The 13,232-nt window shown below is 60.4% G+C and overlaps 1 protein-coding gene across 1 annotated transcript in view; it reads right to left on the bottom strand.

The window, feature by feature from the left end:
* Positions 1 to 12,985, bottom strand: part of ADGRA1 (adhesion G protein-coupled receptor A1) — a 33,855-nt gene extending 20,870 nt beyond the window's left edge. The window contains exons 1-4 of the mRNA XM_043597951.1: positions 12,374 to 12,985; positions 11,558 to 11,759; positions 4,343 to 4,470; positions 2,872 to 2,995 (exon numbers count right to left, since the gene is read on the bottom strand). Coding sequence (XP_043453886.1) covers positions 2,872 to 2,995; positions 4,343 to 4,470; positions 11,558 to 11,759; positions 12,374 to 12,573 — 654 coding nt within the window. The 5' untranslated portion in view covers positions 12,574 to 12,985. The remainder of the gene's footprint in view (positions 1 to 2,871; positions 2,996 to 4,342; positions 4,471 to 11,557; positions 11,760 to 12,373) is intronic.
* Positions 12,986 to 13,232: the final 247 nt, after the last annotated feature.

Genomic DNA, 13,232 nt, shown 5'->3' with positions numbered 1-13,232 from the left:
TCCATTTGGAGGAGACTGTTCACCTGGAGGTCACTGTCCACTTGAAGGTCACTAGTCACCTGGAGGTCACTCTCCACCTGGAGGTCACTGTCCCCTTGGAGGAGACTGTCCCCTTGGAGGAGACTGTCCACCTGGAGGTCACTGTTCACCTGGAGGTCACTGTCCACTTGGAGGTCACTGTCCCCTTGGAGGAGACTGTCCCCTTGGAGGAGACTGTCCACCTGGAGGTCACTGTCCACTTGGAGGAGACTGTTCACCTGGAGGTCACTGTCCACTTGAAGGTCACTGTTCACCTGGAGGTCACTGTCCACTTGGAAGTCACTGTCCACTTGGAGGTCACTGTCCACTTAGAGGATACTGTTCACCTGGAGGAGACTGTTCACCTGGTGGTCATTGTCCACCTGGAGGTCACTGTCCACTTGGAGGAGTCTGTCCACCTGGAGGTCACTGTTCACTTGGAGGTCACTGTCCACTTGGAGGTCACTGTCCACTTAGAGGATACTGTTCACCTGGAGGAGACTGTTCACCTGGTGGTCATTGTCCACCTGGAGGTCACTGCCCACTTGGCGGTCATTGTCCACCTGGAAGTCACTGTCCACCTGGAGGTCAATGTCCACTTGGAGGAGACTGTTCACCTGGAGGTCACTGTCCACCTGGAGGAGACTGTCCATCTGGAGGTCACTGTCCATCTGGAGGAGACTGTCCATCTGGAGGTCACTGTCCCCTTGGAGGTCACTGTCCCCTTGGAGGTCACTGTCCACTTGGAAGTCACTGTCAACCTGGAGGTCACTGTCCACCTGGAGGTCACTGCCCACCTGGAGGTCACTGTCCACTTGGAGGTCACTGTTCACCTGGAGGTCACTCTCCACCTGGAGGTCATTGTCCACTTGGAGGTCACTGTCCACTTGGAGGAGACTGTGCACCTGGAGGTCACTGTCCACTTGGAGGTCACTGTCCACTTGGAGGTCACTAGTCACCTGGAGGTCACTCTCCACCTGGAGGTCATTGTCCACCTGGAGGTCACTGCCCACTTGGCGGTCATTGTCCACCTGGAGGTCACTGTCCACCTGGAGGTCAATGTCCACCTGGAGGTCAATGTCCACTTGGAGGAGACTGTTCACCTGGAGGTCACTGTCCACCTGGAGGTCACTGTCCATCTGGAGGAGACTGTCCATCTGGAGGTCACTGTCCCCTTGGAGGTCACTGTCCCCTTGGAGGTCACTGTCCACTTGGAAGTCACTGTCAACCTGGAGGTCACTGTCCACCTGGAGGTCACTGTCTACTTGGAGACTGTCCACCTGGAGGTCACTGCCCACCTGGAGGTCACTGTCCACTTGGAGGTCACTGTTCACCTGGAGGTCACTCTCCACCTGGAGGTCATTGTCCACTTGGAGGTCACTGTCCACTTGGAGGAGACTGTCCACCTGGAGGTCACTGTCCACCTGGAGGAGACCGTCCATCTGGAGGTCACTGTCCCCTTGGAGGTCACTGTCCACTTGAAAGTCACTGTCAACCTGGAGGTCACTGTCCACCTGGAGGTCATTGTCCACATGGAGACTGTCCACCTGGAGGTCACTGTCCACTTGGAGGTCACTGTTCACCTGGAGGTCACTGTCCACTTGGAGGTCACTGTCCCCTTGGAGGAGACTGTCCACCTGGAGGTCACTGTCCACGTGGAGGTCACTGTCCACGTGGAGGTCACTGTTCACCTGGAGGTCACTCTCCACCTGGAGGTCATTGTCCACTTGGAGGTCACTGTCCACTTGGAGGAGACTGTCCACCTGGAGGTCACTGTCCACCTGGAGGTCGCTGTCCACTTGGAGGAGACTGGCCACCTAGAGGTCACTATCCACCTGCAGCAGACTGTCCACCTGGAGAAGACTGTCTGCCTAAAGGTCATTGTCCACCTGCAGGTCACCATCCACCTGGAGGTTAATGTCCACTTGGAGGTCATTGTTCACATAGAGGTTACCCTGCCCGTGGAGGCCACTGTTCACCTGGAGACCACTGTCCACATCACAGGAAACTCTACCTGGAGATCGCTGTTCATTCTGGAGGTCACTGTCCACATAGAGGTGACTATCCACCTGGGCTGAGCTGGAGCCAGGAGCAAGGGGTCTGAGCGAGGCTCTGGAGGGCGGAGCCTACAGAGAGACTTGGGTGTGGGGCCGCCTGTCCTGGGCCAGGGCCGCACGGAGCAGCAGGAGGAAGCAGGTGCTGCTGGTGGGAAGGCCCCCTCCGAGCTCTGTCAGAACCAAAGGGCGCTTCCCCCCTCTGAAGGAAAAGTCAGGTGAGGCCATGGAGTGGAAAGAAGGCCCTTTGGTGACTTGTTCTCAATGCTGGGATGTTCAGAAGCCCCTATTCTACCTGAGACGGGAGCAGAGCCTCTGGGAGTGAGCTCCATGTGGGGGGCGGGGCCTCTGCGGCCTGGACTCCCCAGCCACCTGCTCTGGTGCCAGAGCATACCTGGACGGTGGTGGCGGGAGGTGGCAGTTGGCCCCTTCTCTGTGCTCCTGACCTGGCCAGTCTCTGGGAGGCGGGAAGCTCCCGACCCTATTCCTGGGACCAGCACCGTTTGCCGGACAGGAAGCGTCCAGTGCGCATGTGACCAGACGCCTCGGAGCCAGCTGGTCAAGCGAAAAGCAAAGTACCTGACACGATCCAGTGCTGAGCAGAATAGTCAGCCTCACGTGGAAAAAGGCTGTAATACAGGTGCCCTGCATGCTGAACTACCCCCTCCAGGAGACACATCTGAACAAATACTCGAGTGTTTTTTCATAAACAAGACAATTATCATACATTTCCCTTTTGGTAGGAGCGGTGATAAACACTTTAAGTTTTGTAGCAAAATGAGGTGTGGATGGCACTCACCGCCTGGCACAGGATTGGGTATTTGGTGCGGTTCACGCCGCCGGCAAACACTGTGAAGGTCAGAGCCGCGTGAAAGCAGAAGTTGAGGAGCGTGTGCCGGCCTTTCCGGCTGATCCGGATGGCACTGTGGGAGACGGAGATGTCCCATCAGGACCCAGCACGCAGAGTGAGGTGCACAGATCAGCCCTCTTCCCCAGTTGCCATGCTCCGTCCACGTGGGGACCGAGCTGAAGACCCCCAAGGTGTCACCGAAAGAGGCCGGGGGAGCCCACCCAAAGGACCAGATGGATGGGAACACACAGGGTGTGTGTGGCACCCTCAGTGTGTGGTTATTGGACGTTTTTGTGTTAAATCGACTTGGAATGCTAGACTGGAGGGTTTTGAGAAATCTCGAACCTGGTCATTGGACAGATGCTAATACTGAAACCTGAGACTCTATGCCTTGTCTGGTCACAGAGCTAAAGGGTGGGACACACCTGGCCACACCTCCTGATTCCCAGGATAGAGTTCTTCTTCCCTCTCTGAGCAGATGTCTGGTACCTCAAGAAGAGGGCATGACTGTGACTGACTGGAAGCAAGACCCCTGTAGTCTGTGGCCTAGGACCTTGCCTATGGCTGTGACCACCTCCATGACTTGGCCTCACCCCAGCTACAGCCATGGCAGAGATTACTCATCCTATTCTTACAGCTGTAATGGTGGCCACAGTTTCTCCATGGCCTTGGACATGCCCAACCCTCTCTCCATGATCATGGTCTCAGATATGCCCAACCCTCTCCCCATGATCACGGCTTCGGACATGCCCAACCCTCTCCCCATGATCATGGCCTCAGACATGCCCAACCCTCTCCCCATGATCATGGCTTTGGATATGCCCAACACTTTCCCCATGACTGTGGCCTTGGACACACCCAAGCCTCTTCTCATCACTGGTTATGTCCACAGTCTAGGCTTTGCTCATGACTTTGATTATGGGCTTGATCCTGACCATGGCAGAGACCCCTCCTCACATTTCACAGTGCATCTTCAAGTGATGCAGACACCCCCAGGTCATTTCCCCTCACAGGCAGAGGTGGCCAGGAAACCAGCTCAGAAGAAAGACAACCAGACGCCCCCCTGCCCCGCCCCAGATTAAAAGGCACAACGCAAAGGTGTGTGAGGGTTCCGCGAGCTATGCTAACTTCCCAAGGCTGTGGGCTCTTGGAGCACCTGAACTGACCCTGGGCCATTGGAGGAAGTACCTATTTCACCCCTTTTGATAAGAACATAGGTGGCCCTGGTGGAGGCCTGGAGTGGAAGGGCATGGCTGTCCCTGAAAACTCGGCAGAGGATTTGGCCACGCCTGCCATGTAGGCAGGTGGTCGGTGAAGTACCTTCCAGGGACTTCTCACTACGTGGGGTGGGGAGGGTCTCGTTTTAGGCTTTGCATTTGAAGGTGGAAGCATGCAGTCTTGGTGCCGAGTGGGGCCTTACTTTTGGTGCACGACGTAAGTGATGACAGAGGCGAGGAGACAGAGCAGCATGACGGCGGTGCAGGCATACACCACGGGGTGCAGGAACTCCCCTGGGTCCTGGGGCAGGGAGAGCACGGTTTTCAAATCCTGGATAGAGCACAGAGCAGAACGAGTGGGCAACGTGGCGAGGAACTGTGCACCTGGCGGAGCCACCTGGCTCCCCCCAGGTCTGGCCTCTCCCCTGAAAGTGGTCGGAGGTGTCTCCTGAGTGGAGCGGAGGTTTGTGACGGGCGCCCCGCTTCCTCGGAGCGCGGCTGTCTCCCCAAACCTGCCCGCGCGAGGGTCTGGATGGAGCCGTGCAGATGTCCCGCCTCACTTGCATCAAGATTCTGCTTTACGAGATCCCCCAGGAGAATTTTGTGTCAAGCGAATCCCTGGAGCTGACTCAGGTCAGTGGAGGAAAAGCAGCTGCCGTGATGGGTCGGCAGGGCCCCGAGGCCCTCAGGAGAGCACCCGCTTGGCACGAGATTTACGCGCCGGGACCACGTTCCCAAAACTCCAGCAATAGGAAAAACGGCCGCAAAGCGCATGGTCATGTGGGCGGGTTTGCGTGGCCTGCGCTCCAAGCTCCAAAGCCCTGGAGGGGCCCCCAGTGCACAGACCCTCGTCTGCTGTGCGGGCTCCACGGGCTGGGAGTCAGGAGCCCTGGCCTCGTGCATCTTTGCCCTCTGCCCTCTGACCCCCTGAGCAACGCTCCAGACACTTCCTGTGTTGTAACTCGCGGCGTCACAGGGAAGCCCTGCTGTGAACTGAGCCAAGTCCCCGGAAGCACAGGCTGACATCCTTGTGCCCCATGTGACTGGTGGAGGCGGCTGTCACGGAGGTGACGGCCATCACAAGAGGTCATAGGGTGAGGCCTCGTTCGACAGGACCCACGTCCTTATAAGAGGGAGACTAGGACACGACCTGCCCAGAGGAAGGCCGTTTGAGGACACAGCAAGAAGGCAGCCGTCTACACGGCAGGCTATTTCTCATAGCCCTGTGACATCTGATCTTGAACTTCCAGGCTCCAGGACAGAGAGAAAGACAATTCTGTATTTTAACCTGCTCTGTCTGGGGTGCTGGTTGCAGATCCCCTGGACTCCCAAGGGGTTCTGGAGATGGACCCCCACTCCTTCCCAGGGCACTCCCACTCCCACTCACCGGGCACTTTAAGGCCCCTCCCCAGCCCAGGGTGCTGGTTGTGTCCCCTCTGCTCCCTTCCCCAGGTCTTGACCCCTCAGCTCATGCTCTGAACCGTGGGCTCTACCAGCATGGCTTTGGTACTTGCCAGGCTTGGGGGGCAGGTGAGGGCAGGTGAGGGCTGTGTCCATGGAGGCTGCCTCGGGGAACCCCGGGGAGACAGTGCTGAGCTGCCCAGCTGTGAGGACAGGCTGTGGTCAGGGTGGGGGGTCAGCAGCCGTGCCCGTGGTGGATGTGCCCACCCTGGGCCATGTCTAGATGCGTGGTCAGCGCAGCGGGAGGTGGCCGGTGCTCCTCCAGGAAGGCGCCCAGCCTGAGTCACGTGGGAAATCGAGAGAAAATCGTCCTTGCAGGGCCCTTGGCCTCGCCATGGCCGGGAAGCTTCTATGTCCAAGAGCTCAACCTGCTTCATTTCCTGGGGGATAATTTCTTGTCAGTCCAGCTGAGATGAGGCCCTGGCCAGCCGGGGGACAGCCAAAGGGCCACCCTGGTGTCCAGCCATGGCCTCTGTCCCCTGATCTGCTCCTGCCAGGGACTTTTCCAAGGAGGTCTCTCTGCTGCCATGACGATAGCAGATGGGATCCTGTCACCAGGGAAAAGGTTCCAAGTGACCTGGACACGACCCAGACTCCTCCCTGTCTGGCCGCTGAGGGATCTAGCTGACTACCAGAGCCGGAAGTAGCACCCCTGGCCCAGCAGATGACCCGATGTGACCGAAGGAGGGGCACTGTGTCACTCGGCAGGCCGTGGGCTGGACACCGTGGTGATCCCCTTATGGTCCTGACTGTCCTTCGGCCAGGAAGCCTGAAGGGCAGGTGTGGACGTGCACAGAACACTGAGGACTCCTGTCGGGACGACTGGGGTTTCAGCAGGACCCGTGTTGCACATGTGGCCCCAATTCCCATGAAATGTCGAGCCCAGGAGGAGAGACATCCAAGGAGGCTGGCCTCAAGGTGACAGGGTTCCAGGGCTCTCTTGGGGAAGTGAGTGTCCTGCCTGATGCAGCTGACCAGGCCGCCCCCCCCCCCAAAACACCGAGGCTCAGCCCCGGGGGGAGGGTCTGCGGCCTGAGTCCCTGCAGGGCTACCCACCCTGGCCACTAACCCATGGCTAATGGAGGCTTCCTCCTAAGGTACACACGTCAGGCAGGCCTTGATGGCTGGCGCGGGCACCTGCTGGGCCCTCCATCCTGCAGCACAGAACTTCTGTCTGTGTGAGGACAGATTTCTGTGACGTGGGACTTAATTGCCTGTTGGTGAAGAAAGAACAGGTGTTTTTTGTTTTTAATTTTTTAATGTTTTTATTTATTTTTGAGAGAGAGAGAGAGACAGAGCACGAGTGGGGGAGGGGCACAGAGCGAGGGAGACACAGTATCCGAAGCAGCTGGGGGCTCTGAGCTGTCAGCACAGACGCGGGGCTCGAACTCATGAACCGTGAGATCACGGCCTGAGCCGAAGTAGGACACCCAACTGACTCAGCCACCCAGGCCCCCCAAGAGTAAGTGTTTTATAAGAAAGGTGGAGCGGGGCCGGGGCGTCACAGCTGAACGGGCCTGCTGGGCTCCTGTTGGTGTCCCGGTCCACTGGAAGCGCTCACACACCCGGCATCCCAAGTTCTGGAGCGCTTGCCGTGCGAGATGGTGGGAAGGGCGCGCCCTGTGGCTCCGGAGAGCCCCAAGGGTTTGACACTTGTCACAGGAGGCCAGTGCCAGCTTCCAGCCAATGGAAAATCACTGCAAAAGTCGAGGAAAGCAAGTTTCTGTGGTCAAATCCTGATATCAGATGATCTTCTCACTGTCCATTTCTTCTGAGAGTTGGACGCTGCTGACAGGTGTGGAGCGGGCCCGGCAGGCTCTTCGCAAGTCAGGCCTGATCGTGTCCCAGAGACGTGCCCGGGTCCTCGTGTGCGTAATTAGTTCTCTTCACAAAGACGATGGCTTTTAACCTGGTGTCTAAAAAACACTGGCACTTCTCTTGGAGCCCCCTGGCTGCTGGGACCGGGTTCCTGTGCACATAATGTGAGCAAGCCACCGGCGGAGCCCGACCCAAGCGTGTTTTCTCACCAGTGTGCTCGGCACGCCTCGGGCTGAGGCCTGGGGTGGGCCCACACCTCTGGGGACTCGCAGTCCCTTCGTGCCCTGTCTTGGGGCTCCGTCACCACTCCCCCAGAGACCCCCGCCTTCCTGCCGTGTTCGCAGCCCTGACTCTTGGAGTTGGGGGTGGGGGCAGGGACGGCGGGAGAGGAAGGCAAAGTCTGCAGCGACGCCTGGTGCCCTGCGTCCCCGCCCTGCATGTGCGCCCAGGGTTGGAGAAGTGCGTCCGGTGGCCAGGACCCTCATCACAGAGCTTACGTTCGAGCGCATCCTACCCGCCAAGTCTTATCCACACACACTTCATGCTGAGCCAGGGGAAATGAGACCACCGCTCCCGCCACAGGCAAACGCGTCGGGAGGTCAGTTCGAGACACAGCGTGTCCCGATTGCGGCGCCCGGGCCAGCTCACGCACGGCCGAGGTCACCCTGCTTCAGGGATGCGTTCCCATCCGAGGGACTGGCTTTGAGCGAGGCAGCTGATCCCAGAAGAGCTGTGCCGAGTGAGTTGTAGCAGAAACAGAGCCTCGCTTCCTTTCGGCTTCTACTTTCTTCCTGCAAGTTAGTGACCAAGGGTGCCTTCTACATTTTTAGAGACGACGCTTAAAAGTCAAAGCAGGGAAGGCGAAAGGGAGACACTATTTTATATTTTAGGGTTCGCACATGCACAGGTTCCTCCCGGAGGGCCCGCGCTGCAAGTGTCCCACGGACAAAATCCTCGTGGTGTGCGGGGCTGACTCCCCGGGACACGTCCCTCCGGGGCCCTTCAGACCAGAAGGGACCTCACGCCCGAGAGGCTGGGCTCAGTCCAGACAGCCGCTCCCGCCGCCGTGGCCCCCAGCCCGCTGTCCCTGCTCACTGCTCTGCCTTTCCAAGCTGCGTGGCCATGTCTCTCCTTCTGGGAAACCGAGGCTCCATCGTCCCACGGGCTGGCCTGTGTCCTCCGTGGAGCTGGAGGCGCAGAGCCCTGGTCTGGGGTTTGCGGGCACTTCCCCTGGTCCTGAGGGTTACCCTCCTTTTATGCTTTATTACTATTTTAGTTGGGTGTGTCTTTTGGTATGTTTTGCAAATAAATCGCCTAGATGTTAAGAGAGACAGGAAGGAAGGAGGAGGGAGGTCTTAAGTCAGGGGCCGGCCGCGGGGCGCAGGGAAGGGGCTCTTCTCCCCAGGAGGCGCAGACCCTCCTCGCAGTCCTCTCTGCCTCTGCTCTGTACCGACCGAGACTGATCTCGCTGTTAGCCCCCAACGCCCCTTGTCTGAGTTTTTAATGATCACTGTATCTTATTGGTCCGTCCATGGCAGCGTCCCGGGGGGACGCAGAGGCAAAAGGTAAGTAATTTATTCCTCCGGAGCACAAATTATCCTCACTGGACGTCACATTTGTACAGCTGGTGCGTGTTTCTCTCATACTTTCCCCGTGTGGGAAATACAGCACAGGGACTGCGCCGGTCCCTGCCCCTCAGGCCTCTACGTCCATGGTCTTTTCAGGGGTTTTAATTCCATTGTTGCTTTTTCAAATGTGGGGTGCTGATGTGCAGAAAAGGGGTGTCCTGTGTCTTTGGGACTCCTCTGCTCCAAGCAGAGCTGGGGGCAGGCCTGGCTTCTCACCCTGTCCTGGCTTCCAGCCCCTGCTGGACGTGACAAAGGATAGTCTGATGACACCGCGGTCAGCCCTGAATTCAGGGCGAGTGCGAGCTCCGTGGGGTCCTCGGCAGCCGCTGGCACCTGCTGGGTCTGGGTCATACCAAAGTGAAGCCACTGAAGGGGGGTCTCTGCCTCTCGGGCTCAACATTAGTGAGCGGATGGACCTGTCCTCTGAGGTCCCCTTGATGTCCCAGTGATCAGAGGAGTCCCCATGACGCCTTGTCAGCCACGGGGGGTGTGGCCGGGAAGGCAGAGGTTGTGCAAAATGAACGTGGCCTCCCTCACAGCGACCACGCCGCTCCTCGGGTGAACCACGAGACCTACGCTGTGAAAGGAAACAGGAAGAAAGCGCACAACTTCGGACAACCTCTTACTCCCTTCCAAGATGCCACCGAGCTTTGGGGAGGAAAGTGTGCGGATCACAGAAGGCCACGGGGTGCAAAGCAATGCCTGTCTGGCAGCTGCTCGGACGTGAATACCAACGGGGCCACTGTCCACACCTGCCCCGTTTGCTAACAGCTGTGCTGGTGGCCTGTGTCCTGCAGGCCCCACAGGGGAGCGTCCGGGCTGCCTGTGCCTTCACGGTCCCGCCGGCACGCTGACAGCAGACGGGGCGCCTGTCCAGGAGGGAGGACAGAGCCTCAGTGTAACGCAGGCGTCAGCGTGGCCCCCGAAGCGCTTCCGCAAGACCGCGCGTCTTCACGCTCAGGAGCCAGAGAGCGGGTGTCAGGGAAGCGGACCGCCAGCCCGGGCACACGTCTGGCTGGCGGTGTGAGTGCAGCAGTGTGGGCGGGCAGGGGCGGGCCACCCTGCTGGCCACAGCCTCTGGTCTTCCTTGTGCCCTGGGCCCCTGGGGCGAAGCCACGCAGGTGTCCACACTACAGTCTCAGGGACACACGCAGGGAAGCATTTGCAGCAGAGCGGCCCCCACGCTGGGCTGGGCTCTCCATTTCTTCTGGAGACTCTCCAGTGTAAACGTTATTTGTTAAGAATCAAAGCCCAACGAACTGCGGAGATCCTAAACCCTCCGGGCAAGTGTAACCCGCCAGTTTTCACTGTCCTGGGCTGGCCAGTGTCCAGCGTCTGGGACCAGAACACAGTCACTGGGGACTGAAGGCAGAGTATAGACGGGACGCAGAGTGGACACGGGGAGGGTCACACAGCGGTGCTCGGAGAGGCCAGGGAAGCTGCTACAGGGTCCCCCCCCCCCGCCCCCCCCAGCCTCCTGCAACACCTCTGAGCTCACCCTTTGTCTGCAAATGACAGGTTCCATTTGCAAATAAGGCTCTAACCTGAGGGTGAAAAGCTGGAAAAATGCCAAGGGGGGGCAGCCCTGTTTGGCAAGGCACCCTGGGTCCCCTAAAAAGCTGGGGCCCCGGCCAGGCCGGCAGCCTCCCCAGGAGTGGTGAGCCTGGACGCACAACCTCTAGGCTGCCTGTCACCCTCCCGGCCGGCGAGGCTTGGAGCAGTGGCATGCACAATGTTGAGTCTTGGCCACAAGCCCGACCTTGTTTGGGCGTCTCGAGCAGAACAGGAAGGAAACGAACAAGTGACTCAGACAGACCCCCCCCCCCCCCCCATGAAGCAGACAATCGGTGTGCATTTGAGTCATTGCTGGCGTCCGAGCCACGGCTGCTGCCGGCCACGTGTCCTGTGGCCATCGGCATTCCCTGCACGCGCTGGGCCCTCCACCACCGTCCTTCACAAACACACACAATGCATTATTTACCCGGCCACCGGCCTTCCCGGAACGCAAGCCGGCAGCGACCACATCCAGGCTGCACGAGCCTCCGGGATGAGTCCCCTCACGGCCCTGCCCACAGCAGCCGTGCCCCCTTTTCTGGTGACAGAGGCGTCCTGCCCCCGTCTGCTCTACGTGCTTCTGAAGCCCACCCACGTCTCCCTGCCGTGCAGCCCACTTTCTGATGGGAAGGGGCTGGCGGAGCTGCCCTGGGAGCGCTGCACACGACGGCCTCGGACAGGAGGGGCAGCGACCCCGGCCAGGGGCCAGGGAAGGCCTCCCCGGTCCTGCACCCGAGCCCTGGGGGAGGGACCCAGGGCCATATCTCCTCCCATGATTAAATGGCTCCACATTGCAGCATGCCTGCCACTAATTAGTATGATCGACGCCGAGCAAGCCCACAGCAGAGCAGCCGGCGGGCAGCCCTGGACACCGGGGCCCGATGCTGCTAACTGGCCACGTGGTAACTCCACGGACAGGGGTGGCCGGGCCCCGCTGCCCGGGGGGCGCGTACTCACCATGAGCCCTGCGAAGCTCCTGCAGCCAGAGTGCGGACGGAGCGGGGTCGCCGCTGAGCCGATTATGTGGCACCCTCCTCCCCGCCGGCCTCCATGGCCGTCCCGAAGGTCAAGGTCCCACACAGTGGCTGTGGGGTCCAGCCCGGGGCCAGGGGCCTCAGGGCGACGGTGGGGCGGGTGAGGGTCACGAGGTTGTCCCCATCTGTGAAGACAGGGCACGGTTAGGGCAGGGCGGAGGGTCCCCGGGGTCTCAGCCAGGCGTCGGCCCCCCCGTGGCCATCCCACCCGGCCAGCCGGTCGGAGCGTCGGGCCGGGGGCTGCGTCGCTAGGGGCACGCGGGGGGCCTGCCGTGTCTGCCAGGCTCTGGTGCTGGCCGGGGGCTCAGAAGCCGCAGGGACCTCGGGCAGCCCTCCTGGAGCACTGCCTTCCCCACGTTGGGAGCCGGCCTCGGCTCGCCGCCCAGCACACGCAGCTCGGCCCCGAAACATGTCTGTCAGCTTAAGTCAGGGAACTGAAGAAGCCTCGACTCGCCGTCCCCACGATCGGCCAGCCCCGGGCCAGCAGACACAGGGGCCGGCGTCGCCCCCCAGACGCGCCATCTCGGTGGTGGCTCCGCGCCTTCCGCGGAACCCAAAGTTATACAGCATCTGCATCCGGAACAGCAGGAGCCGCCCCAGCCCGCTCGGCGCTGATGCCCGAGCAACGGCTGGGGGAGTGGACGCCGTGGCCGGAGGGCTCCGACCCTGCCCGCCGCGCTGCCTCCCTGCCCGGGCCCACCCGCCACGCAGCCCCGGGAAACGCAGCCCAACTTCTCACCTATTCAGGCAGAGGCAGCGGGAGCCCCGGCGCTGCGCCGCGCGGTGCCGACGGGCTGTGGCGAGTTCTCTGTGCCGGGGAGCAGTTTTCCATTCCGAGCTAGCAAGTGGAGTTATCAACAGATTGCAAGACTGCAGCCCGGCCACGGTGCCACGGGCACTGCACCGAGAGAGTGAGTCAGAGCCAGGACCCGCAGACATTCAATGCAATTCTCCGCGGGTGGCTTCCAGAGCTCCGCGTGGGGACCGCCAGCCGCCTCTGCGCCTGCTTCGGAGGGCGGGCGACAGCCGGGCACGGGGACCGGGCCGGGAAGCAGGAGCCGTAACCATGGGGATGGGGGAGGCGCTGATGGCGCTGGGCGGGCTGTGGCCCGGCTCCCTGCGGCAGGGCAGAATGGTTCTTCCCAGCCCCGCCGGCCGCCCGGCACACTGCAGAGCCGATTTAAAGAGACAACCGGCCAGGTTTTGCCTCCGCTTCCAACAGAATCGGACAACTCACATTAAAGCACTTCCCTGAAAGGAGGCGGAAGGAGGACTGGATGATTTCACTTTATTTTTAAAGAAAATCCTTGTCCGTTGAAGGCTCCAGGAACAGAAATGTGAGCAAGAAACCAGAGTTCAGAGGAATTCTCATAGTCCTTGTATTAAAATATTCTCGCATCCAAATTGCCTGCCGCTGTGGGTGGGCCGTGGCCTTGCACAGAGAGACCGCCGCCCCCATCCAGGGTCCTGGCCCAGCCCCCCGTCGGGCCGGGTGCTGGGGGGTGGAGGACAGGTGAGACCTGGGGATGCGGGTGGGCTTTGCAGCCAGCACGACCCCTGTGAGGGCTTCTGGCTCTGTGCCCCCAGTCAGGTGCGGC

Source organism: Prionailurus bengalensis, chromosome D2, assembly GCF_016509475.1.
Source record: "Prionailurus bengalensis isolate Pbe53 chromosome D2, Fcat_Pben_1.1_paternal_pri, whole genome shotgun sequence".
NCBI classification, from domain to species: Eukaryota; Metazoa; Chordata; class Mammalia; order Carnivora; family Felidae; genus Prionailurus; species Prionailurus bengalensis.
This window is presented reverse-complemented; position numbering and strand designations above follow the sequence as displayed.